Source organism: Phyllostomus hastatus, unplaced genomic scaffold (assembly GCF_019186645.2).
Source record: "Phyllostomus hastatus isolate PE091 unplaced genomic scaffold, TTU_PhHast_1.1 phas_contig_64, whole genome shotgun sequence".
In the NCBI taxonomy this organism is placed as follows: domain Eukaryota; kingdom Metazoa; phylum Chordata; class Mammalia; order Chiroptera; family Phyllostomidae; genus Phyllostomus; species Phyllostomus hastatus.
In genome coordinates, this window is record NW_025333928.1 from 3074475 (window position 1) to 3098355 (window position 23881).

General features: G+C 37.6%; 1 protein-coding gene across 1 annotated transcript; it reads left to right on the forward strand.

Moving 5' to 3' along the window:
* The first annotated feature begins 711 nt into the window (after positions 1-711).
* On the forward strand, positions 712-23668 carry LOC123825550 (cytochrome b-c1 complex subunit 2, mitochondrial). Its single transcript, XM_045849056.1, has 14 exons — positions 712-847; positions 3550-3633; positions 3729-3878; positions 5226-5290; positions 6729-6785; positions 7465-7589; positions 10506-10603; positions 12699-12756; positions 14772-14867; positions 15191-15390; positions 17869-17949; positions 19709-19785; positions 21947-22100; positions 23399-23668. The coding sequence occupies exons 1-14, from the start codon at positions 815-817 to the stop codon at positions 23480-23482; spliced, it is 1362 nt and encodes a 453-aa protein (XP_045705012.1). The 5' UTR covers positions 712-814; the 3' UTR covers positions 23483-23668.
* Positions 23669-23881: the final 213 nt, after the last annotated feature.

Sequence of the window (23881 nt, forward strand, 5' to 3'; positions counted from 1 at the left end):
CACCTAGCCTGGGCTCAACCAAGCAGCTCACCACCCGGCTCCTGCAAGGAGGAGCATGCTTCCCCAAAGTCACGTGACTCAGACGGCGGGGTTTCAGCTCAGAAATCTCACGCACACCTCTAAAACATTTTCATTTTCTCATACAAAAACCAGTTTTCATTTCCTACGTAACCCCTGCCTAGTATATAGGTTCCACCCGAACGGAGACATTAGTTGGGAGCAACTGTGTCCCATGCCTGCTTCGGGAGTTACGGCAACGAATTCCTTGGACGGCCTGTCTCTCTCGGGCCGAATGACCTGGCAAGGAGTTTACAAGCCACACACAGTGGCACACAGCTTCGAACCCCACGTCTCCACAAAATGACAAACGGCGTGGTTCCCAGTAAGAAGGACACCTCAAAACCCAAAGACAGCAGCAGTCTAAAGGTCGCAGCCGGAATCAAAAGAGGCTGTCCCATTGGGCGATCCGGTCGGGAGAATCCACAGTGGCAGAGGGGTGTAAAAGCTGTAAAGGTATCAGGAGATGATTGTCAAGTGGATATCCGAGCCAGGAGGAGAATCCAGAAAAGTGGAACAGAAGTTATGTGCTGAAATGTTTACTTAAAAAAACAATTGTCTCCCTACCCTGTGAACTGCAGAATTAAACTAGTCCAACCTCCCCCAAGGAGCAGTAGAGGGGTCCGGAGAGACCGCAGTGGGATAGAGAGGCCCTGCACGTAGGGGGCGCGGGGAAAGCTGGGAAACCGCGGCTATCGGCCACCATCTTGCTTTCCTATAAACCAGCAGTGACCGTGCGTCAGAGCAATTTCGGGCCATGAAGCTGCTAATCAGAGCTGGGTCCCTTTCGGTGAGCATAGCCAGCGGGTTTGGGGAGCGTTGGGAAACCGTTTGTTAGCAAGGTGATACGAACCGGAGGTATCTGGTTAGGGATCCTGGGCCTCAGTCTGGTCTGCCCTTGAGCTGAACCCTGCATCTAGGCTGCATGCTGGGTGGGTCTTGCGTTGCTGGCCGGCTTCGTGCAATAAGCAGAAAAGACCTAATGACGGAAAACTTGAGAGAGGAAGAGGGCTTGAGAGCGGTGGTGAATCGACCCAGTGGAGAGACCTCTGAAGGTCACTGCTGCAATTGCGTCCCGAAACCGCGAGACCTGGGGGCAGGAGGCCGACGTTGGACCTGACCCGTCACCCTTGCCCTGGCAGCTGCGGCCTCTACTTGGTGTATAATGGAGCAACAGTTTTCCCAACAGTGGAATGGGCTTATGAGTAAAATTTGTAAGAAATGAGCTAATGTCTTTGAAGTCATCTCTGCCTGGAACTTGATTGTTACGGTGTCTTGGATGTGTGACGTGTGCTTTTCTTGATCTTGTTAGAGACTTCCTCTGTGAGGGTTTTTTTGTCTGTCCTCAAGAGCTGCTTAAGGCTTCTCCTTCCAGCCCAAATGAAACAGAGCTATCGCTAGGGAAAAACTCAGGTGTCAGTATTGTGTCACCGTGGAGCGTCGTTATCCAGGGGGGAGATCGGAATGCCCTTAAAAACCTCGGCTCATTTTGCCCCCAGGGAATAGTTAGCAATATCTGGAAACTTTTTTAAAGATTTTATTTATTTTTAGAAAGAGGGGAAGGGAAGGAGAAAGAGGGAGAGAAGCATCAATGTGTGGTTGCCTCTCGCGCACCACCCCCCCCCCCCCCCACTGGGGACCTGGCCTGCAACCCAGGCATGTGTCCCAACTGGGAATCAAACCAGTGATTCTTTGGTTGGCAGGCCAACGTTCAATCCAGCCAGGGCTGGAAACATTTTTGATTGTAACAACCTGTGGAGAAGTGCCGCTGGAATCTAGAGGTGTGGGATGGGGCCAAAACATCCTACGGTGCACAAATCCACAGCAAAAAAGAAAAAAAAAAAAAAGTCCAGCCCAAAATGCCAGTAGTACCCAGAATATTTATTCGGTAATCTAATAACCTGGTAGAGGGAGATGCAAAAGACCAGGAGATGGAGCTTTCTTGTGCTTAATGTTTAAATAGATATCCTATGAATTATACAAGTGGCCATAATTTACGCTGTGATTGTCTTACGCTTCCTGGCTCACCTAGACAAAGGATTAACAGCCCTTTGAGGGTAGCCCAGTTAGAGGGACAAGAAATGGCAAAATCTCCATTCCAGCCATACCCACTTTTCAGTAAGGGGGAAAAAAACTCAAAGGTAACAACAGTTAGAGAATACCAATGTAAACAGATTACAGTAAACTGGAAAATAATTATTGTTTCTAATTATAGCATATTTTACATAAGAATAAATTTATATGTATTTTGTTATTGAAATGATAATTTTTAATTGATTTAAGAGAGAAACATCAATTTGTGGCACCAACAATTTATGCATTCATTAGTTGATTCTTGTACCTGCCCTGACCAGAGATTGAACCTGCAGCCTCCCTGTGTTAGAACCACTCTGTAACCCACTGAGCTACTCAGCCAGGGCATTGGATAATTCTTTGCAACTGATTTGAGTGGAACAAATTATAGGATGTACATAACCAACAAAGTATCAGTGTTCAGACACATTTGAGGGGTAAATACCTAAATCTCCCTTGGCAATAGCTCTAAGAATTATTCGTATTTGAACTTTATGTCCACATGTCTTAAATTTTAATTTTTTGAAAATTAAAAGCCAAAATCGCAAGTAGGGTTAACTATACCACATCCAGCAAACAAAATTGATGATAAAGCAAAGCTAATTGTAACCCATAATTAAAAAGTACTGGCAGCAAATGAAAAGTAGGAATCAACTAGTGCAGTGCTGCTGAAAGCACAACAAAGTGCCCTCTGTCCTTCACACTTGATCATTTGGTCCTGGGAGTACCAAGTTTTAGTAATTAACATCCACTGTGACCTCATAAACCTTAGGCATAGTAAAACAAATTTTTCTGTGCCATTGTATATCATTTTCCAAAAAAAAAAAAGGTTACGCAGTTTAGATTCCTAATCCAACATTTAAAAGGATCCTTTATTTTATGAGTGGCTGCATATTACACATTGAGATTCTGCTGTGGATGAGGCTATTGTTAATTTTAGGATTGTATACATTTGTATTAGTCAAAGAAGCTATAACCCTTTGTTATATAGTCTTAGTATAGCAGATAAGAGAGTAAAGAAGATAGTATGGGAAACATTTGGGGCTTGATAGAAGTTTTCTGTGATATATTATGTCTTTCAAGTGTAACTAAAATTATTGTAATTTCAATTGGAAAATAGACTAAAAAGATGAGACTCTTTGGGTAGATAAGGGAAGCAGCAAAGAGTAAAAGTGAACATGTGGAATTTGGTATTCCTTCCGGCTCTACAAATCACAAATAGAGGTTTAAGAGGCTTGTGTGAACGGTGGGTTGATAAATACATAAGTCAATCAGTTAAATCTTCCCGTGGAGTTCTTTTACCACTGAACACCTTCTATTGCTCAGGCACACTAGGATACAGTATACTGTTTTCCTGAGAAATGTGTATAACCTGGGGTTTGATGGGGGTTTTCTGTTTTTTTTTTCTTGTATGTTTAGAGATTTTATTCCCTCAAAGTCGCTCCCAAAGTGAAAGCCACAACTGCCCCTGCAAGAGTGCCTCCACATCCTCAGGAGCTTGAGGTTAGTCCTACTGAATTGCTACCTGGAACCTATACATGCCTTACTATCTTGGTAATATAAAATTTATTCACATCTCTGTTTTATTTTAAATACAGCTTACCAAGTTACCAAATGGTTTAGTGATTGCTTCTCTGGAAAACTATGCTCCTGCATCAAGAATTGGTTTGTTCATTAAAGCAGGCAGTAGGTACGAGGACTCTAACAACTTAGGAACGTCTCATTTGCTTCGTCTTGCATCCAGTCTGGTAAGCACCTTTACTTTCTCATTATGTTTGGAAATGCTGTGGTCTCTTGGTCCTAGAGAAAAGAATAACTAAAAGCAGTGTTCCTGTATTTGTTTGCTGGGTTGCCATAACATATTACTGCAAACTGAGTAGCTTTAACAACAGAAATTTATCCTCTTAGGCTAGCAGTCAGGGTATCAGTTGAACCATGCTCCCTCTGATAGCTCTAGGAGGAGCCTTTCCTTGCCTCTTCCTAGCTTGTGGTGGTAGCCGGCAATCCTTGGTGTTCCTTGGCCTGCAGCTACATCATTCTTAATTTCTGTATCTTGTCACACAGTGTTCTCTCCGTCTCGGTGTCCAAATTTCCCTCTTGATTATTCCATTCCTATTAGATTTAGGGCCTTCTCTAATCTAGTGTAACCTCATTTTAAATATGTTTGCAAAAATTCTGTTTCCAAATAAGGTCACAGCCACGGGTTCTGGTTGGACATGAATTTTGAGGAAACAGTATTCAACCCTATACAGTCCCCTAATATAACTTGAAAAATTGCAGAGAAGCATTAAACTAGTGTCTATCTGAATGTTTGTGCTAAAGTATAAGAAAACAGTTTTAAAAAATTAACATTTTTTTTTAATTTTTTTTAAAGATTTTATTTATTTATTTTTAGAGAGGGAAGCGGGGGGCGGGGGGAGAGAGAGAGAGAGAGAGAGACATCAATGTGCGGTTGCTGGGGGTTATGGCCTGCAACCCAGGAATGTACCCTGGCTGGGAATTGAACCTGGGACACTTTGGTTCCCAGCCCGCGCTCAATCCACTGAGCTACGCCAGCCAGGGCTCTAAAAATTAAATTTTTTTTAAAAAGTATGAAAATTGAAAGAAAATTACCCTTTCCCATATGCTAATCTTTTCCAGACAAGACTGATGAATCTGCTAAGCTTATATTTGATAGAGGAATGTTTGCCTAAATGTACTTTATGTAAAAATCTATACTTGTGCTTTTTGGTGAATTTTGTTTTATAATTTTTTCTTAAGATTTTACTTGAGTGGAAGAGAGGGATAGAAACATCACTGTGCAAGAGATACATTGATCAGTTGCCTCTCTCATGCTCCCAGCTGAGTAACCTGGCCCACAACCTAGGCACGTGCCCTGATTGGGGATCAAACCAACAACCTTTTGGTTCACAGGCCACACTCAGTCCACTGAGCCACACTGGCCAGGGATGTTTTATAATTCTTAAACTAAAAAGGATCCACTATTTACTTAGAGTTCCCTTTGAATTTAATGACAGATACTAAATTATGATACAGTGTGCTGTTTGGGGAGCTTAGAATTACAAAACTACTAAAAATATTTATTCTCTTTTAAGACTACAAAAGGAGCATCATCTTTCAAGATAACCCGTGGAATTGAAGCAGTTGGTGGCAAATTAAGGTTTGTTTAAAATAAGTATTAGGAAATAAATAGTGAAAACACCAGAAAAGATTCTATTGTATAATTCTATTTCTGTTATCAGGGTAGTTAAAGACTTCTTAAAGAAGGAAAAGACTAATGAATTTGACTACATCAAAATGTAAACATCTTTACGCTTTAAAGTAAAAATTTAATTAACTGGGAGTAGATATTTGCAAAATACATAATGTGGAGAGGATTATTTTGAAAAATAAAGAATTAAATACTAGGAGGGAAAAACAAAGAGAAGATAAATGGACAAAGGACAGGAACAGGCTATTCTCAGAAAAGGAAGCCAAAAATAGCAATTGTCACTTGTAATCATTAGTGTGTTAACTGTTATTCACCCATCAAGAGTCTTTATATCTTGTGTTGGCAGTGTTATGGAAGATAGAGAATATCTTATACAACTGGTAGGAGTATAAATTGATTCAACTACCTAAAAAAAGAATCAAGACGTATCTAGTAATATTGAAAATGAGCATATCCTACAGCCTAACATTTTCTAGTCCACATTCACAAACAGGTTTTTGTAAAGCCTGGAAACAATTTAAGTGTCCATCTTTAGGGAAACAAATAAAGTATGATATAGTCATATAATGGGACTACTACATAGCAGTTAAGGAATGACCTAGTTCTGCATATCCACATAATAGATTAAAATACAAAATGTTTTGTGGAAAAACAAGTTCCAAGATTTGTTTAAAAATGAGTCATTTATAATTTTTTAAACAATAAGTAATGCTTATGAATATGGTTGTCTCTAAAGTGGGGGAGAATGAGAGAATTAGCCTGGGAAGGGTACAAAGGGATTACTTGTCAAGTTGTAGTAAAATATACATAACATAAAATTTCTTTTAAGTATACCGTTCTACAGCATTAAGTGGCATGAAACAACCATCACCACCATCTATCTTCAGAATGTTTTCATCTTCCCCGTTAAAACTCTATAGTTATTAAATACTAACTCTTCATCCCTCTTCTGCCAACCACCATTTTATGTTCTGTCTCTGGTTTTGACTACCCTAGATACCTCATATGAGTGGAATGATACAGTGTTTGTCCATTTATGAACGCCTTATTTCACTTGGCATAATGTCTTCAAGATTCACCCATGTGTAATGTATCAGGGTTTCTTTCCTTTTTAAAGTTAAATTACTTGTATTTTCTTATTAAAAATACCATTTTAGTTATTTTTGTTTTTCAAGTATTGTTACCATACAATATTATACTACTTTCAGGTATGCAACATAATTTTTAAAATATTTTTAAATTTTAGTTGATGGGTATGTTTATTTTATACTATTTATACTTTTTTATGCTTCAAAATAATTTTTTTCAAAGGAACTGGTTAATTTAACAGATATAAAAGAAAACTGATTCAGATAATTCACTGTACAGTAATTTATTTCTGATGCAGTGTGACTTCAACAAGGGAAAACATGGCTTACACTGTGGAATGCCTACGGGATGATGTGTAAGTACCTGCATATATTTAGGACATCTGCTTTATTATTATTATTATTTAAGATTTTATTTATTTTTAGAGAGGGGAGGGAGGGAGAAAGAGAGAGAGAGAGAGAAACATCAGTGTGCAGTTGCTGGGGACCATGGCCTGCAACCCAGGCATGTGCCCTGACTGGGAATCGAACCTGCAATGCTTTGGTTCGCAGCCTGTGCTCAATCCACTGAGCTACGCCAACCAGAGCTTTTATTATTATTATTATTATTATTATTATTATTACTATTATTATTATTATTATTATTATTAAATTTATTGGTTTTAGAGGGCAGAGGAAAGAGAGAGAGGCATCAATATGTTGTTCCACTTATTTATGTATTCTTTGGTTGCTTCTTATATGCTCCCTGACCCTGGGACTGAACCTGCAACCTTAGCATATTGGGGACAACGTTCTAAACAACTGAGCTACCCAGCCAGAGCTAGGGCATCTACTTTTAAAGAAATACTAAACTGCTTGGTTCTAAATGCGGCATTATGACCTCTGACTTTGGTTTTGGATTATGATTTGCCAAGTGCTTAAAACACTGTGCTTCCTACAAGGTTAAAGTTTAATGTTGAGAGTGTTACAATTACATAGAATAGATGTTGGTTTTAAATTTTTGACTCCTACCTTATATCTTGATATCTTCTGTAGCGATATTCTAATGGAGTTCCTGCTCAATGTTACCACAGCACCTGAATTTCGTCGTTGGGAGGTAGCTGCCCTTGAGTCTCAACTAAAGATTGACAAAGCTGTGGCTTTTCAGAATCCACAGGCTCGTGAGTGCCTTTTTAGATTACATCAGTTGTTTCTAATATACTAGGTTTCAAAGAAAATTGATTTATAGAGAGAGAAAAATGTTGAAGTTTTTTTCTGCTTGGGTTTGAAAATGTCTTTTCCCAAAATTTGTCCAGTTTTTAAAATATGTTGTTTGTTCTTTTGTTTCTAAACATTTATATTGTTGATTATTTTTCATCTTTTTTAGTTTAATTATGAAATCCTAGACATTTTTCCTGCCACCCCACCTGTGGGGTTTTTTGTGTTTTTTTGGTTTTGCTTCTACCAAATCCAGCAGCAGTTTATTGGTGCCACTGACATTAGTGTTTATTGCTACAAAATGGCTGTTACTGTTTAGCCAATCCACCTTTATTGGGTCTTTCCAAAGCAATCTACTTAATTTTTTTTAAATAAGATCTCTTTTTGTGTTCATGTTTCGTATTTATGTAATGTTTGATTATATAATTTTGACAAGTACAACTGGCAAAACAAATTTATAAATGAACACCACCAACTCTTGGAAGTAACTCAACTTTTGGTAGGTGCAGATGTTCAGGTAGACCACTCAGGTCTAAAAACTGACCAGCTGCAGGGGCTCTGTGTGGGATGGGCTTCGCTCAGAATGCAGGCCTTTTGCAGGCGACCCACTAGCTTGGTCCTCCTGACCTCAGTCACCCTACCGAATTTCATGCCTTGTGGCAGGGCCAGTGGGTTGTGCACAGCCTGTGCCCACTGTTTCTTCAGAAGGCTCTGGAGGAAGACCAGGTGACCTCAGAGGATGGCAGAGTGGCCTGTAGGTAGAAGCAGATTTCAGGGTGCCTTGGACCTTTTATTGATCTGTCCCTGGCTCAGAGCTGGAAGAAACCTATGCTTGTACGTAATTTGACCCCTCCCACAAACACCCAGGCCCAGTAGAGGCAGCCACAGTGAATAGCAAGGAAGCTACAGAGAGGTAGCCCAAGGCTGGGTACCTTCGGAGTCTGACATTTACCTGCACTGGAACCCAACCCAAGTGGGACCCAAGATGAACACAAGTTAGTGGTGGGCTTTGGACCACATCAGAGCTCCACCCAACTAGCCACACAAGCAGTATACCCACAGGTAATTCCATCAGTCATCAGACCCTGCTGGGAACAACTCTACCTCGGGGGGCGGGGTGGGGGGGTGGACAGCTCCTTCACAGTGACTCATACACTGTGGTCGAGGTCTGTCCTTATAGTCACCCAGCCTGGGGGTTAACTCCACCTAAGAACGGGCCTACAGCATTCAAGACTCAAATACAACAGGAGAGTACACATAACCCACTCAAGACACATTTCCTAGAACACTGAGCTCAGGTGTTCTGGAAAATTGCACCACTGAGCCCCATAGGATACTTTCATTATAAAGCCATCATAGCAAGAGTCAGCAGATCTACCTAATACACAGAGACAAACACAAAAAGGCAGAACACAGGCCTGTTGAGAAAGGGTCTCCTCTCTCAACATAATGAGTGCTTCGTTCATATTAGTTAATATTATATCATAGTGATACTTTGTGCCACAAAAGAATATGATCTTTGTTACTCTAGACTTCTACAAAAGAAATAGAGTGGTAAATTTTATTTTTTAAAGATTTAATTTATTTATTTTTAGAGGGGTGGGGGGTGAAGAGAGGGAGAGAAACAGATGTGAGAGAAACATTGATCAGTTGCCTTCTGCATGCCCTCAACTGAAAACCTGGCCTGCAACCCAGTCACGTACCCTGACTGGAAATCAAACCAGGAATCAAACTGGCAGCCTTTTGCTTTGTGAGATGACACCTAAGCCACTGAGCAGCACTGGTCAGGGCAGAATGGTAAGTTTTAGAAAAATGACTTATATGTCCAGAGTGGCTTCTTCCCGCTAGTAGCAGCGAGACTCCAGCCCTCCTCCTTTCTGCCTGAACAGTTCTGTAATTTACCGGCATGTATCTGCCCGCAGTTATACATCCTCAGCCCATCTTCCACATTGCCATTACAATGATCCCTCTGACATGAAAATCCAGCAAAAATCCTTTACAGGCTTTTAACTACATATGGGATAAAGCCCAAACTCATCTGGCCCTGCCTGCCTCCCCTGTTTCTTCCTGTACCCTCTCCCACTTCTCATTGCAGTTCCCCCTTTGAATCAAATTGTTGTTATACTTTATGCCTTCGTCTGTTTCTGCTACTTGAAATGCCATTCCCAAATCACTCACCTGGCAAAACATACTTACTCTGTAAGACTCATCCCAGATTTCACTTCTCTTAACTCCTGTGTCTAGCTCGAACTGCCTTTCCCTCTGCACTTTCGATGTACTGTTGACCTAGAGAGGGAACCTAGAAGTAAGTAAAATTCAGATTAAATTACTCGTCCAAAGTTTTCTCAACATTTTGAGGGCAGACATTGTGTCTTATCTCTGTATTTCCGGCACTTAGTACAGGGCCTGGCATAGGAAGATGGCCCAATGATGATCAAATGAAAGGGACATACCCCAAACAAAGCCTCTGAAGCAGGAAAGTAGGGACAGTGCCAGGGTCCCAATGAGGGGTGCAATTTGATGATAACATTTGACCCCTAAAAGCTACTAATATGACCTAAGCCTGACACTCTTCTAACTCCTCTTACACTGACAACTCCCTCATTATCTAGAGAGGGAACCTAGACTTAAGTAAAATTCAGATTAAATGACTTGTCCAAGGTCACACAGTATCTGAAACCAGGCCATTATAGTTTCCAGATAATAACAGGTACATAGAGACGTGTTCAGGTGGACTCCAGCAAGTAATCTCTTATTTTTCTCAGCATTTTTCAGCTGGCAGAATTTCAAAAATTGCCATAAGATGAACAAAGCTTTCTAAGTTCTAAAAATATTGTTTTCATTTAAATTTAATTTCCATAACGCTTCTTATTTTACAGGTATCATTGAAAATTTGCATGCTGCAGCTTACCGAAATGCCTTGGCTAATTCCCTGTATTGTCCAGACTACAGGCTTGGAAAGGTGACACCAGATGAGGTACTGCTCAACACATTGCATTTTACAATGTGCTTGTTTCACATTAAATTGAATGTTCACCTACCATGTTGGGTTTGTTTATAATTTTTCTGTCTTCTAATTTAAAAATTCACTTGTTTGCTTTTTTTATCAGCTTTTCAACTAAAATGCTATCAGAACTATTTTTGTATGTTTTAACTTAAAATTAAAAATTTTGTAAAGGGGAATTATGAAAATTCAGACACAAAGACAAAAAAATAAAGGAAAACACCTCACATACATAAAGGCTCTCAGTATTAATAGGTAGGTTTATTGTCTTCTAGACCCTTTTCTGTGTGTACATATCTTTTTAAAACAGTATTATAAAAATCATAAAACAGTATTAAATGTTTAAATAACATAATCTTGTGACAAAAATATTTACCTTTGTGAAGATAAATTACTGAGATAGCTAAAAGACAGCACAAAGAAAAACATTTATTTATTTATTTATTTATTGTGTTGTTTATAATTGTGAAAAATTAGAAACAAGTTAAATATCCAACATTGGAGAAATAGTTAAATAAGTTATTAAATATCTATAGAATGGAACACTATGCAACCATTCAAATTACTAATCAGGAAAAATTTTATAGTATAATGTCAAGTGATGAAAAGGCAATTTATGAGTAGGATATACCAAAGAGTCTCATTTGAAAAAAAAACAAGGTATGTGTTGTATATCAACTATACTTTAATTTAAAAAGTAGTAGTAAAGTGTGTGTGTGATAGATAAATACTACGATGTTAGCCAAGATTATTTCAAATTATTAGCAGATTTTAAATGGGTCCCTAGGCTAAAGGAAATTCTAAAGAAATTGGTGTCAGAATACTTTGAGCAATGACAGCATTCAATAGGAAAAAAAAGAAAATGAATGTCCAAGGTGACTTCATATTGGTAGGAACCATTCATTTTAGGGCACAAAAATTTGATAACTTGATTAGAAGTTCAGTTTCATTACCCTAGCCTAGTGATTCTCAACATTATGACCCATTCCCAAAGAGACTGTGTAGTCAGATTTTTCTAACCTCCCCCAATGAATTTTTAATACCACAGATACACTGAATATCTGTTAATATACTGTGTCTTTGTTTGTACTCTGTATATAAAAGAATTTATATATTTCTCTTACCCTTAAGAACCAATTTTCACTCCCTTGAGCAATAGTGCTCCTATTGAGAATGCATGCTTAAGCCTGACTTTTGTATATTAGGTCTAAAATAATAGTATAAACCAGTGATTGTCAAATCTCACTGATTTTTAGATCATGGGGAATGGGGGTAATTAAAAAAAAGAAAGATTCCAAGATTCCACATTGAGTTCTACTGTATATCAGGTTGTGTAGTGAGCCTAGAAATGGGGTGGGGGTTGGGAGACAGTGACAGGGGTTTTGTTTTTTAAGTTCCCCCAGATAATTTTTTCATCATCTAGGTTGAAAAGCCTGGTATAGACCATGACCTCATGGCAAGATGGGTCAGAGGTACAGTGAGGTAAATCTGTTAGCTCTACAGTAGAGTGTAATAGTCCTTTAATACTACCTGCATAAAGACAAAAGAAACCTGGTGTGCTGTTTAAGTCACATCATAAAAGTAATAAACTAGGTTCCATTTTTTTTCAAGTTCAAGCTAGTATGTGCTCTAATTTTTCATTCCCTTTTTATTCTTTTGTTTTTCAGTACCAGCTTTGTTGAGATGCAATTCACATATACAGTTGACCTGTTTAAAGTCCACAATTTAGTAGTTTTCACTATATTCACAGTTATGTAACCATCATCACATTAAGTTCTAGTTCTTTTAAGCAGTAGTTTTTAAATAAAATCTAGGTAGTCTCTTATTCATTATAACAACTTTAAAGGGATTATTTTTCTGCCGAACTGCAGTTTTAAATTTTTACAGCTTGCTATATACTTTATTAAATTTTTCAAAAGGTGTGGTTTTTTTTTGTTTTTTATTGTATTTTTCCCCGTTACCATTTATCCTCCTTATACCCTCTTCTACCTCCACCCAGCCCCTCTCCTTCTAGCTTTTTATATATTTATACCAATATAACCTAAAAAATGCTTTTTAACTTTTTCAGTTACATCACTATGTTCAGAACCATTTTACAAGTGCAAGAATGGCTTTGATTGGACTTGGTAAGTTGGGAGTTGCCTATGTATCAGTTTGCTTTCCTAAGAGTAGTCTTAAACTGTAATTGAGTACGTGTTAAACAAAACTTGAAAACTCGGTTGTCTGTTTATGTCTCATAGGAAGTATGTAATGAGATTTTAATTGCTAGTTGTTGTTGTTGTTTTTTCTTGAAAAGTAGAATCCAACATTTAACTTTGTGAACTACTAGTTTTAAATTTATTACGGTATTTGCAAAACCTATGACAAAGGGCAAATTTCTCTAGGCAAAGAGCTTTTACAGGGTTGCTTGTTTGTTTGTTTACAAGTTTAATAGAAAAATAGGCAGAGGGCATGAACAGACGATTCATGGGGAAACTGAGTGTGTGTGTGTGGTTAGTTACTATTGAAAAAGATGGTCAGACTCACTAATAATTAAGAAAATTTTTATCTGTGAGATTGGCAAAAAATTAAAAGTTTGACACAGCCCAGTATTACCCAGGGTATGGAAGTAGTAGGCACTCTCAAAAATTGTTGGTGGAAATGTAAACTGATAGAACATTTTTGGAGGCCTATTTGAGTGTTTATGCTCTTAGACCCAGCAGTTTTACTTTTCACAATATAACCTGCATAAACACTTGGTCAAGTTTATAAAATAGTTGCTTGAGAATATTATTTGCAGCATTTTTTCATTCATTGTTTTATAAGTAATAGCTTAACTGAGGCATAATAATTCATATACCATGAAATTCATCCTTTTAAAGTGTACTTGTGCAACTATTCCCACTTTGTGATTTCAGAATATTCTCATCATCCCCAAAAGAAACCCCATACTCATTATCAGTAACTCCCCATTCCACCTCCTCCTTGCCTCTCTGGTAACCACTAATCTACTTTCTGTCTACACATAGTTGACTATTCTGGACATTTCACTTAAATGGAATTCATACATAATATCACCTTTTATAACTGGCTTCTTTTTTAGCGTAATGTTTTCCAAGTCCATTTATGTTATAGCATGTACCAGTGGTCCCTTTTCTGGCTGAAAAATACTCCATCACCATATTTTGTTTATCTGTTCATCAGATAGACATATGGGTTATTTCCACATTTTGGCTATTGTGAATATAAACATTTGTGCATAAGATTTTTGTTAGATTAAAACATCTGTTTTTAATTCTTTTGGGTATATGCCTAGAAATAGAATTGCCAGGAAATAAGGTAATTATGTATAACCATTTGAAGAACTGCCAGATTGTTTTCCAAAGCAATTGAACCATTTTACAGTCCCACCAACAGTGGACAGAGGTTCCAGTTTCTCCACATCCTCACCAGCACTGTTATTTTCTGCCTTTTTGATTATGGCTATCCAGGTGGGTGTGAACTGGTATCTCATTGTGGTTTTGATTATTATTTCCCTAATGACGCTGAACATCTTTTTTTTGTGCTTATTAGCCATTTATATATCACTAAAGAAATGTCTGTTCCAGTCCTTTGTCCATTTTTAATTGGGTTGTTTGCTTTTTTTATTTTCAGGTTGTAAGACTTCTTTATATATTGTGGATACTAAATTCTTATCAGATCCACTCTGTGTGTTGTCTTGACCTCTCAAAAGGGTTCTTTGATACACAATAAATATTGTTTTAATAGCCAACTATTGGAAATCTGAATGTCCATAAAGAAGGGATTAATTAAGTAAATGATGGTATATTCATTCATATAATAGAATTCTTTATAACCATTAAAGGTTTAATGTGGACCACTCACTCAGATGCAAATTACAAAAGGCAAGTTAAAAACAATATCAATAGAATAACATCATTTTGAAAAATAACAAAGTGAAGATAATGCATAAGAAAAAGTTTTATATGAATACATAGTAAACTATAAAGATATCTCTGGGAAAATGGCATGCGAGGGGTAGGGACTCTTGTGTTCTTTACTGTTTATTTCTGTAATATTGTATAATCATTTTTTAAATAGATGTTTTATAATTGTCTTTTAGAAATTCTGGTTCTAGCTTTTTTCCTTTCTGGTGAAATAGGTGTGAATCATTCTGTTCTGAAGCAAGTTGCTGAACGGTTTCTCAACATGAGGGGTGGGCTTGGTTTATCCGGTGCAAAGGCCAGATACCGTGGAGGTGAGCATTTTCTTCTATTAAGTTTAATTTTTCAGAAGGAACTCCCCCCCACCACCAAAATATTGTATCAGAGTGGAATAGGCCAGATTATTTACTACCAAACACTCTGAATGTGGAAGGAAAGAATTAGCTCACTTGGGTCTTGTCTGTTAAACATGTTTTGTGTGTTTTGCGGGGGGCAGGCACAGTGGCAGGGAAAGAGCACTAGGCCTCAGGAAAGCTTAATCTTAGTGGGTTTATAGTATGTGGTACAGAATGCTGAAGAACAAAACCAGTGGTGACCAACCCACTTTCTTCTTCACCCTCTCCTTCCATGGCCCCAGGTGAAATTCGAGAACAGAATGGAGACAGTCTCGTCCATGCTGCTTTTGTAGCTGAAAGTGCTGCCACAGGAAGTGCAGAAGCAAATGCATTTAGTATTCTCCAGCATGTCCTTGGCTCTGGGCCACATGTTAAGAGGGGCAGCAATGCCACCAGCCCTCTGTACCAAGCTGTTGCCAAGGGGATTCACCATCCATTTGATGTAAGTGTAAGCAGTTGATGGCTCTCCTCTTTTCTCAAAGTCTCAGTGTTTATAATGTAGTCCAAATAGTCTGCTCTTAATGTTAATCTGCTCTTAAATTTTAAGACTAATGCCAAGAAAATCTTTGTAAAGTTGAACAGACAGCGAGGCTTGATTTTAGTGCCTCAGTGGGTCTACCGAAAACTTACTGTCTTTTCAATTATTCTAATACACAGGGGTGGGCAAACATAGGTTTATAGTTGTTCATGTGGAAAATAATACAATAGTTAGTAAATAATAATGTAAGAATAAACTGTTTCACATACTCAGCAACTGTAAACCTACTGTAGAAAGAACACTTTAGCCCTGGCTGGTGTGGCTCAGTGGATTGAGCACCAGCCTGCAAACCAAAGGGTCTCCTGTTCCATTCCCAGTCAGGGCACATGCCTGGGTTGCAAGCGGGATCCCCAGAAGGGGGTGTGCAAGAAGCAACCACACATTGATGTTCCTCTCCATGTATTTCTCCCTCCTTTCCCCTCTCTCTAAAAATAAAAATATAAAGAAAAAGAAAAAAAGAAAATACTTTAAAAAGTAAGAAATTCACACTTCAGTTCCCTTTAGAATAAAATTTTAAATACAAAACATTCACCTAAATTCTAATTAGCCTTTATTTCTAGATTTTCATCTGTCCTCTTCTGTTCTTATGGCCCTTTCCTGATTTTGACTGTTCTTTATGTTTTTTGATCAAGTGTACAAGATATATACCAAGAAATTCCTATAGCTTGAAATTAAGTTAAAAAAGAAAGTGAGCCCTTGCCAGTGTGGTTCAGTTGGTTGGGCATCATCCTGTAAACCAAAAGGTCACACGTTCAATTCCTGTTCAGTGCACATGCCTAGATTGCGGGTTCAGTCCCTAGTAGGGTGTATTATGAGAAGGCAGCCAGTCAATGATTCTCTCTCACGTTGATATTTCTCTCCCTCTCTCTTTCCCTCTCTCTAAAATCAGTAAGCATGTCCTCTGGTGAGGATAAAAAAAAGGAGAAGAAAAGTAATGACATTTAATCATAACAAAGTCCACTCTACTTTAGAACACACCTTTTTATGACAGTGAGCAAAGTGCTAAAGCTTTCAAAATAATGATATTCAAGTCAAAGAATGTAAAATGTCAACAAGGTACTATTCAATGAGTGACCATTGTTTTCCCAATGTACTGTACCTTACATGACATTCAATGATATGCTTTTAAAAAGTAACACATACTATAAATTGTAGGATTAAATATTCATAACTTCAGCAGTCGTACATGACACAGGCAGGTTTATGTTTCAATAAGTCTTTGGCCATGTGACACTTAAAAGTGGAAATTTAAATCATCCTTCTCCTTTTGCTCCTCTGTTTAATATTTGAGTGCCAGTTTTCAAACTTTTTTTTAGCGGAGGAGCTTTTTTTAGCCAATAGGATTTCCCAACTATAATGCCCACATACAAGTTTTTTCTTTTAAAGAAGTTTTAAAAGTTTACTTGACAGTGAAACCCTTGGAATCTTCTGTTCAGAGCCTTAGGGGGGGTCCCTGGAACACAGTTTGAAAACCACTATTTTAAATGTTTCTAAATTAATTCACCTGCTGCTTTTTAAAATTTCCTCCAGATTTGCTTTCTCTTGGTTCATGTTCTACTGTTTTCTTTACCATCAAATGATAATGATGGCTTTGGGGTGGCTGGAGTTTAATCCTAAACCAATGACATAATATAATAGAAATTCCTACTTCAAAACTTGTCCAGAAGTTTGGAGTATAAATAGGATAGTCTCAGAATTATAATTCAAGTAATTGAAGTGCAGTTTTTTATGCTCTATGCTTTATCTGGGCTGGACCAGTGGTTCTCAAATGTTAAAGTACATGAAAATCACCTGGAATGTTAGTTTAAGATGTGGGCCCCCAGACTGCGTCTACAGAGAGCTAAGTCATCTGTTGTAGGAAACCAGAAGTCTGTATTCTTCATAACAATCAGGTGATCCTTATGTAAATACTGGGAAACCTTATCCTGAGCAGTCATGTTACCTTAAGGAATTTAACATTGTTCAGACAATAATAACCCTGTTATCCAGAGGCTAACTAAACATTTTGCTACCTTGGAATGTGAATAATGGCCACCAAGCAGAAATTTTTCCCTAACTCTTTGACTTTAGTCTTTCGACGTGAAAGTGAATTGGTAAAAAGGAAATCACCAACAACAAAAGGGAAAAACTCAGGTTTGTCTAGTGCCAAAGCTCACAACCCATGACATTCAGCCATTGTGTCTATAATGACAATGTTCACAGGTTTATGTTTACATTTACCTCTAATCATCAAAATAGGTTAGCAAAAAGGAAAATAAACAAAATTTTAGTCTATTTTGCTTATATTGTGAACATACAAGTTTTTGTCTCTACAGTGTTAAGGAAATTGTGCCCCATTCTACCTGGTAGAATGACATACAGTCAAGTTTCATTATATTTCAGGTTTCCGCTTTTAATGCCAGTTACTCAGATTCTGGACTCTTTGGGATTTATACTATCTCACAGGCCACAGCTGCTGGAGATGTAAGTTGCAAACTCACCACGCTCACAAGTTTTTATTCCCCATTAACGTGTTTTTAGTTAAAATGTGGAAATATTTGAGTACCATGGCTGATCAGAGCTCTGTAACATCACTGAAGTGTATCTGCTGTGGAGAAAACAGGAACATGTACACTATTGCTTCCAGGAAGGTGGGAGGAAATGCTTCCTTGGTATTTTGGTTCTGTTTGGAGAAGTGTCATTAAGTTGTCTCTGGGACATCTGAATTGAGATCTCAGGTGAGGTCAAGGCCAATATGCGTATTTGGGAATCCTCAAAATACAGACTGTGTTGAAATCAGAGGTTTGTATGAAAGACCGTAGGAGAAAATTTGAAGCTCCTTATGCTTTATGCTTTAAGTGACTCAGGAATATGACCGAGAAAACAAGAATAAAAAGAAGAGAAATTGATATATTTGGAGGAAATTCACACCATTTTAATCTACTATGTATTGACATCCCTTTAGTTACCACAGAGAGGTAGATTTAGCAAACGAGGACATCATTGGTGATATTGCCAGTTTTCACCAGAATGTTGGAAGTAAATGATAACTTACTGTGCTAAGGAATGAATGAGAAAAAAGAAATGCAAGGTTGGTATAGGCAGGTGGAGCTTGGATGCAGGGAGGTAGGTGGTAGGTTTAGTAGGGTTTACACTAAGAGATGAACTTGGAAGAAACATAGTGGAAAGAGAAAGATTGAAGCAGACATTGGAGATAGGCAATTACAAATGGGAGGTTTGGGACGGGTGAACGTCTAGATACACACAGAATGGCAGTTAGCCATTAAAGACATCTATATGGCAAATTCACAGCACAGGCAGGTCTGGTTTGCATTTTTTCTTCAATAGTATTCACTAGCCTTATTGAGGGGGCAGGTATCAGGGCTGATCCCAGGCTGAAGTGCTGCTAAGTAGACAGGTCAGAAGTATGAGGAGATAGCAAGGGAGTTGGGAATGCTAGCACGAGTTTAAGAGAATATTTTTGGATACAGGCTAGACAGAGAAATGAAGCCAGAAGGACCTCAAACTGAAACAAACCAAGGAACTAATGATCTTGATAAAGTGGAAAAACAAGGGCAGCGTGATGTAAGACTTAGGCCAGGGGTCTTGGGATTGAGGAATTGGTGGGTAGGGCAAATCTAGGTTATGGCCAAGTCTGGGGTGTGGCTGTGAATATGAGTAGCTGAAATGGATGGAAAATGAAGGTCCTAGAATTTAGGTAATTAGGGGGAACCTTAGGAACAGACCCAGAATGATGCCAAGGTTGGGATGCTGAAAATCACAGGCCAGGTTTTTTAATTTACTTAGTCAACAAGTATTTGCCAAGTGCTCACCCACATCCCCAGAACTTGATTCCTTCTTGACTCCAGCATCCCCAGTATTGACAAGCTTTAAGTTGGCTAAATGGATTACTTGAACAGTAAGAGCTGGCGGTATTAATTGCATGATGCTTTGAGAGGCTAGAGGTGCTTATTCTTTATAGGTGATTATAAATCCACGTTTGCTTTTCCTAAATCTCCCTGCCATCCTCTGCCACTTATTTTTGCTACTCGGATACTGTAAGTTGTACAAACAGCTTCATGATGGAATATTGGAAGAATACGGAATACATACTGACTTAAAAACTCCATCCAAATGGGCACTGCTATTTCTCTAGAACTAAGCTTCCATCTTGTGTTTTTGCCATAGAGGAGCATTTGATTGCTTCAGAAGACTCTGGCAAGCTTTTCATTGTCTGTCCTAGGTTATCAAGGCTGCCTACAACCAAGTAAAAACAGTTGCTCAAGGAAACCTTTCCAGTACAGATGTCCAGGCTGCCAAGTAAGTTTCAGCATTAGCTGTGTATTTTGTGTTTCAGTTATTTGAAAGTTATATTTTTGTAGTTATAACAGTATTGTAATATATGCACAAAAGGATTGAAAGATACAGAAAATTATTTAAAAAGAAAGGGAGACATACCCATATCCTACCATCTAGAGATTTAACTGTTAATATTTTGCTTGTTTGCTTAACCATTTTCATGCATTTTTTAAACATAATGTTAACATTGTAAATATACTTATATCCTATTTAATAGCATGTTTACTGTTGAAATTTGAAAATTACAAACACAAAAAATGATCTTTCATTCCCAATGATTCCTCTGTAACATTACGTTTCTGTTTATTCAGATGACTAAAAAGTTGTCCTAAACAATATTAATTGGTGTATCAAAATATACTTAGTGGACACTTTATGCAGTTGGAAACTATAGACTCTAAAAGATATTTTTGCATTTAAAACATTTGTATTTCACATAAATTTCTTGGTATGGATTCTCAACTGGGCTAAGACTTGTAAACATAATGAAAGGCTCTTCTTTAAAATATATGTGTGTTTATATAAAATTTTTATTTTTATATTCAAAGTCACAGTATAAAAAGTTTATACCAGTTTATAATCATACCACCAAAATATGAGTGCCTGTTCTACTATAACCATTACTAATTTCTTTTTCTCTTCACTGATGCAATAGACCAAAAAAAGATACCTAATTAAAAGATTGAAATACTCTTCACCTATTTGGTGATTTTTAAATTCCCACTGTCATCACTGAAAGTACTAACAGCACCTCTAACTTGGAAGTTCTGAGATTTTCTCTTAACTAAAAGAGAGACACTTTGTGCAGAGTTAGAAATCAGCTTATATTTTCATACAGCAGTTTAAAACATTTAACTTTGACTCCATCCATTGAGGACGATTCATAATGTGAATCCTGAAACTCAGTCTTCATGATCATAAGTGTCACCCACATGGCAAGTATGACAGTGAAGTATAAGCCAGGAGGGAGGAGGGAATAACCGATTGGTCATTCCTGTTCCCATTTGTGTTGTTACTTTGTTAAATGCTGAACATACTAAGAAATTGCCTCTCTTGAATCATGACAACACAGTTTATTAAATATTGTATCCATGGAACCAAGGGTTAATTAGGGTATAACTCTGTGTGATAGTACCAGAAACAAAACACTGTAAGAAAAAATCGAAATGCTAGATTTATTTAAGAAGAATTTATTTCAAGGTAATTTATTTAAGAAAGTGTATTTTAATAAGTGTAAACACTGTTTTTATAAGGTTTGGCAACATGTAGAGAATGGAGTTTCAGTGATTAATGTCAAGTATTTTTTTTTCTTTTTTGCCATTTGCATGGAGTTGATACTTTTTCCTATCAGGTTCTTAGTCTTCCTGTAGTGAAAAAGAGTAAGGTGTTGTTGCTGAAGGGACAAACTAATAATCTTTTGGTAAAGTTTATTGCAGGTAAAATCTCACTTTAATTAAGCTGATAGTTTGGTAAAATTGCTACATATAATTTTAATTATGTATACATGGAAGTCTTGTTACAGCATGCCAAAGGAAGATAATTTATTTAAGGGTTAAATAACCCAAGTGCATTATTGAACACCAATTTCTTTCTGAGAGAATTACAAATTGAATATTATTTTATTTGAAATTGATGCTTTTGTGCCCACATTTAAGCTACTGGGGCTTACCCACCTACCTCTCCATTACTTTCTACCCTCAATGAGACAAGTTCCAGCACAGAAATGGGGCTGGGGTAGAGGAATAGCTACAAAATTAGCACACAACATTCTGCTAAGTGGACAGTGCTTTAAGAGCCCATACAGTTATTTTTGTTTAATAAAAATGCCTAAAATTATTCCCAAGAAAGTATCAGGAGACAAGAGTTACTTCACTAGATCTCAGTTCTAGTCCAGAATCAAAAGGTAATCTGTTGGGGTTTTGTATAATTTTGTACTGACAACTTTCTGCATGATAATGGTGAGCTGAAGAAATAGAAGGGAGGCCTGTAACAGTGTAAGACTTCAAAGCTGTTAATTTGCATATTTACTAGTACATATTTGAGAGTTTGGGAACATACTAATAAAATTGCCTTGCTCTGTAAAACTGGCTTCTGTCTTAGTTATGCACCTTTAATTGGACAGGAACAAGCTGAAGGCTGGGTACCTAATGTCAGTGGAGTCTTCTGAGGGTTTCCTGGATGAAGTCGGGTCTCAGGCCCTTGTTGCTGGTTCGTACATGCCACCATCCACAGTCCTTCAGCAGATTGACTCAGTAGCTGATGCTGATGTCATAAATGTAAGCAAATGAAAACTTATGATTTAACATCAAATAACTTGACCTTAATGATCCAATTTCAAAAGGCATGCATAAGATTCCTTGGACTGTATATGTTATTTTTATGCTGTTTGGTGCCTGTCTACCAGGTAAGCTCATTACCATCAGATCTGCAAATAACTACCTTATCATCTCAGGGTTTATGTATCTTCCTCATTCAGCTAAATTACAATTAAGTTAAACCATTCTAAATTCTTAGAGGCCAAGAAGAATCGAATATTGGCAGTTTTATGATTGAAACTAATAGTCAAGTTTGGTATTTTTCCTTTTCACTCCCAAGAAGAAATAAAGTCCATCTTTTGCAAGTCCTTCACAATCCAGCATCTCAAGATTTTCTTTTGTCTTCTCAGCCTAAGATATTCTCCTACTCTTGCTTTTTTTTTCCACATATATTATTGTTGCCTACAAGATGAGTTATTTTGAGGGCAAGGAATATATGTTATACTTTTTCTCTGTATTCCCTACTATACCAAACAAGTACATGAACTACAGAATAAATTCAAAATCAGTAGGTTTTTCCGATCCTTTCTATATTAAAAATGCCAACTGCCCTTCCATGGTAGAGATCTCAACCATCTTCTTAACATGTCTACCTTATGTAGGGACAATGAGGATGGAAAAAAGAGACAGTATATTTTAAGGAGTAACCCCGACATCGCTTTCTGAACCCAAAGTTTATTACATACTCTTCCAAATGTCCTCATCTTATATACCATGTGAGTCCCAACCCAGCTGCTGCCACCACCATCCACTGAGAAAAGATGGCCTGACATAATGCAGGGACTTATACTTATGGTATTACACTAATGCAAGCAACCGGCCTTTGAACTTGAAGTCATGGCATAAAGAATACTAAGAAAATTGGACTTTTAAGTTAACAATCAGTGTATTTTTATTAACCTAGACTATTTGCCACTGTAATACAGAAATAAGAAGGTTACAGACCTGCCCAAGGCCAACTCTACCCTAGTTTGCAATGTCCATGAGGTTTTCCTTATCCCCCTTCAGCTATAACAGCTACCTTCATATCAAGAGCACCACACTTCCTCAGTCACACATATAATGGGATACTCAAAGAGACAGCTGAGCTTTTATTCAAATTAAATAGCACACTAGCCCCCTTCTGTAGTTAATTTTTACAAGAGGCTGTTAAAGAATTGCTGGCTTGCAGTGTCTTATCCATAAACTCATGAAATAAGTTAAATTACTTGATAATACATTTTCTTTTAACTTTCTGCCTTTCATTTGTTTACTTAAAGGCTGCAAAGAAATTTGTTTCTGGAAAGAAGTCAATGGCAACAAGCGGAAATTTGGGGCACACACCTTTTGTTGATGAGTTGTAATGCGAAAACACCATGTAGGAAAGAGCTGGACATTTTCTCAACCCAGAGCAGCAAACACATGAAAGTCACAAGTCTGTAATGTAACATTTATCTTTTTTTTTTCAATGAGGTGAAATAATCCTAAAAAGTATAAATGCAGGTAATTGTTTCCAGCCAACCTAAAGTTAGTAAAACATTCTAAGTGTTTACTTGTGTTTTTTTTCTAATCGGTTAATCAACAAGTATTTACTTGCAGACATCTTGTTTTAGATGCTGTCAAGGAGAACAGGATATGATAGTGTGAGAAACTATTAAATGAAGGTTGAATAGCTATTAGCCAGTATTTCCAGGCTATTGTAGGTGGTACCTCTTTGAGATAAAAGCAGAGATTTCTGGTCAGTATGGCAACATCATGGCTCG

Bases quoted from the DNA above. Each gene is read 5' to 3' on its own strand.
- LOC123825550 (XM_045849056.1), top strand. From the start codon at position 815: ATGAAGCTGCTAATCAGAGCTGGGTCCCTTTCG. The intron at 848-3,549 runs GTGAGCATAGCC...TTGTATGTTTAG, and splicing joins TCAGAGCTGGGTCCCTTTCG to AGATTTTATTCCCTCAAAGT. The intron at 7,590-10,505 runs GTGAGTGCCTTT...CTTATTTTACAG, and splicing joins TTTTCAGAATCCACAGGCTC to GTATCATTGAAAATTTGCAT.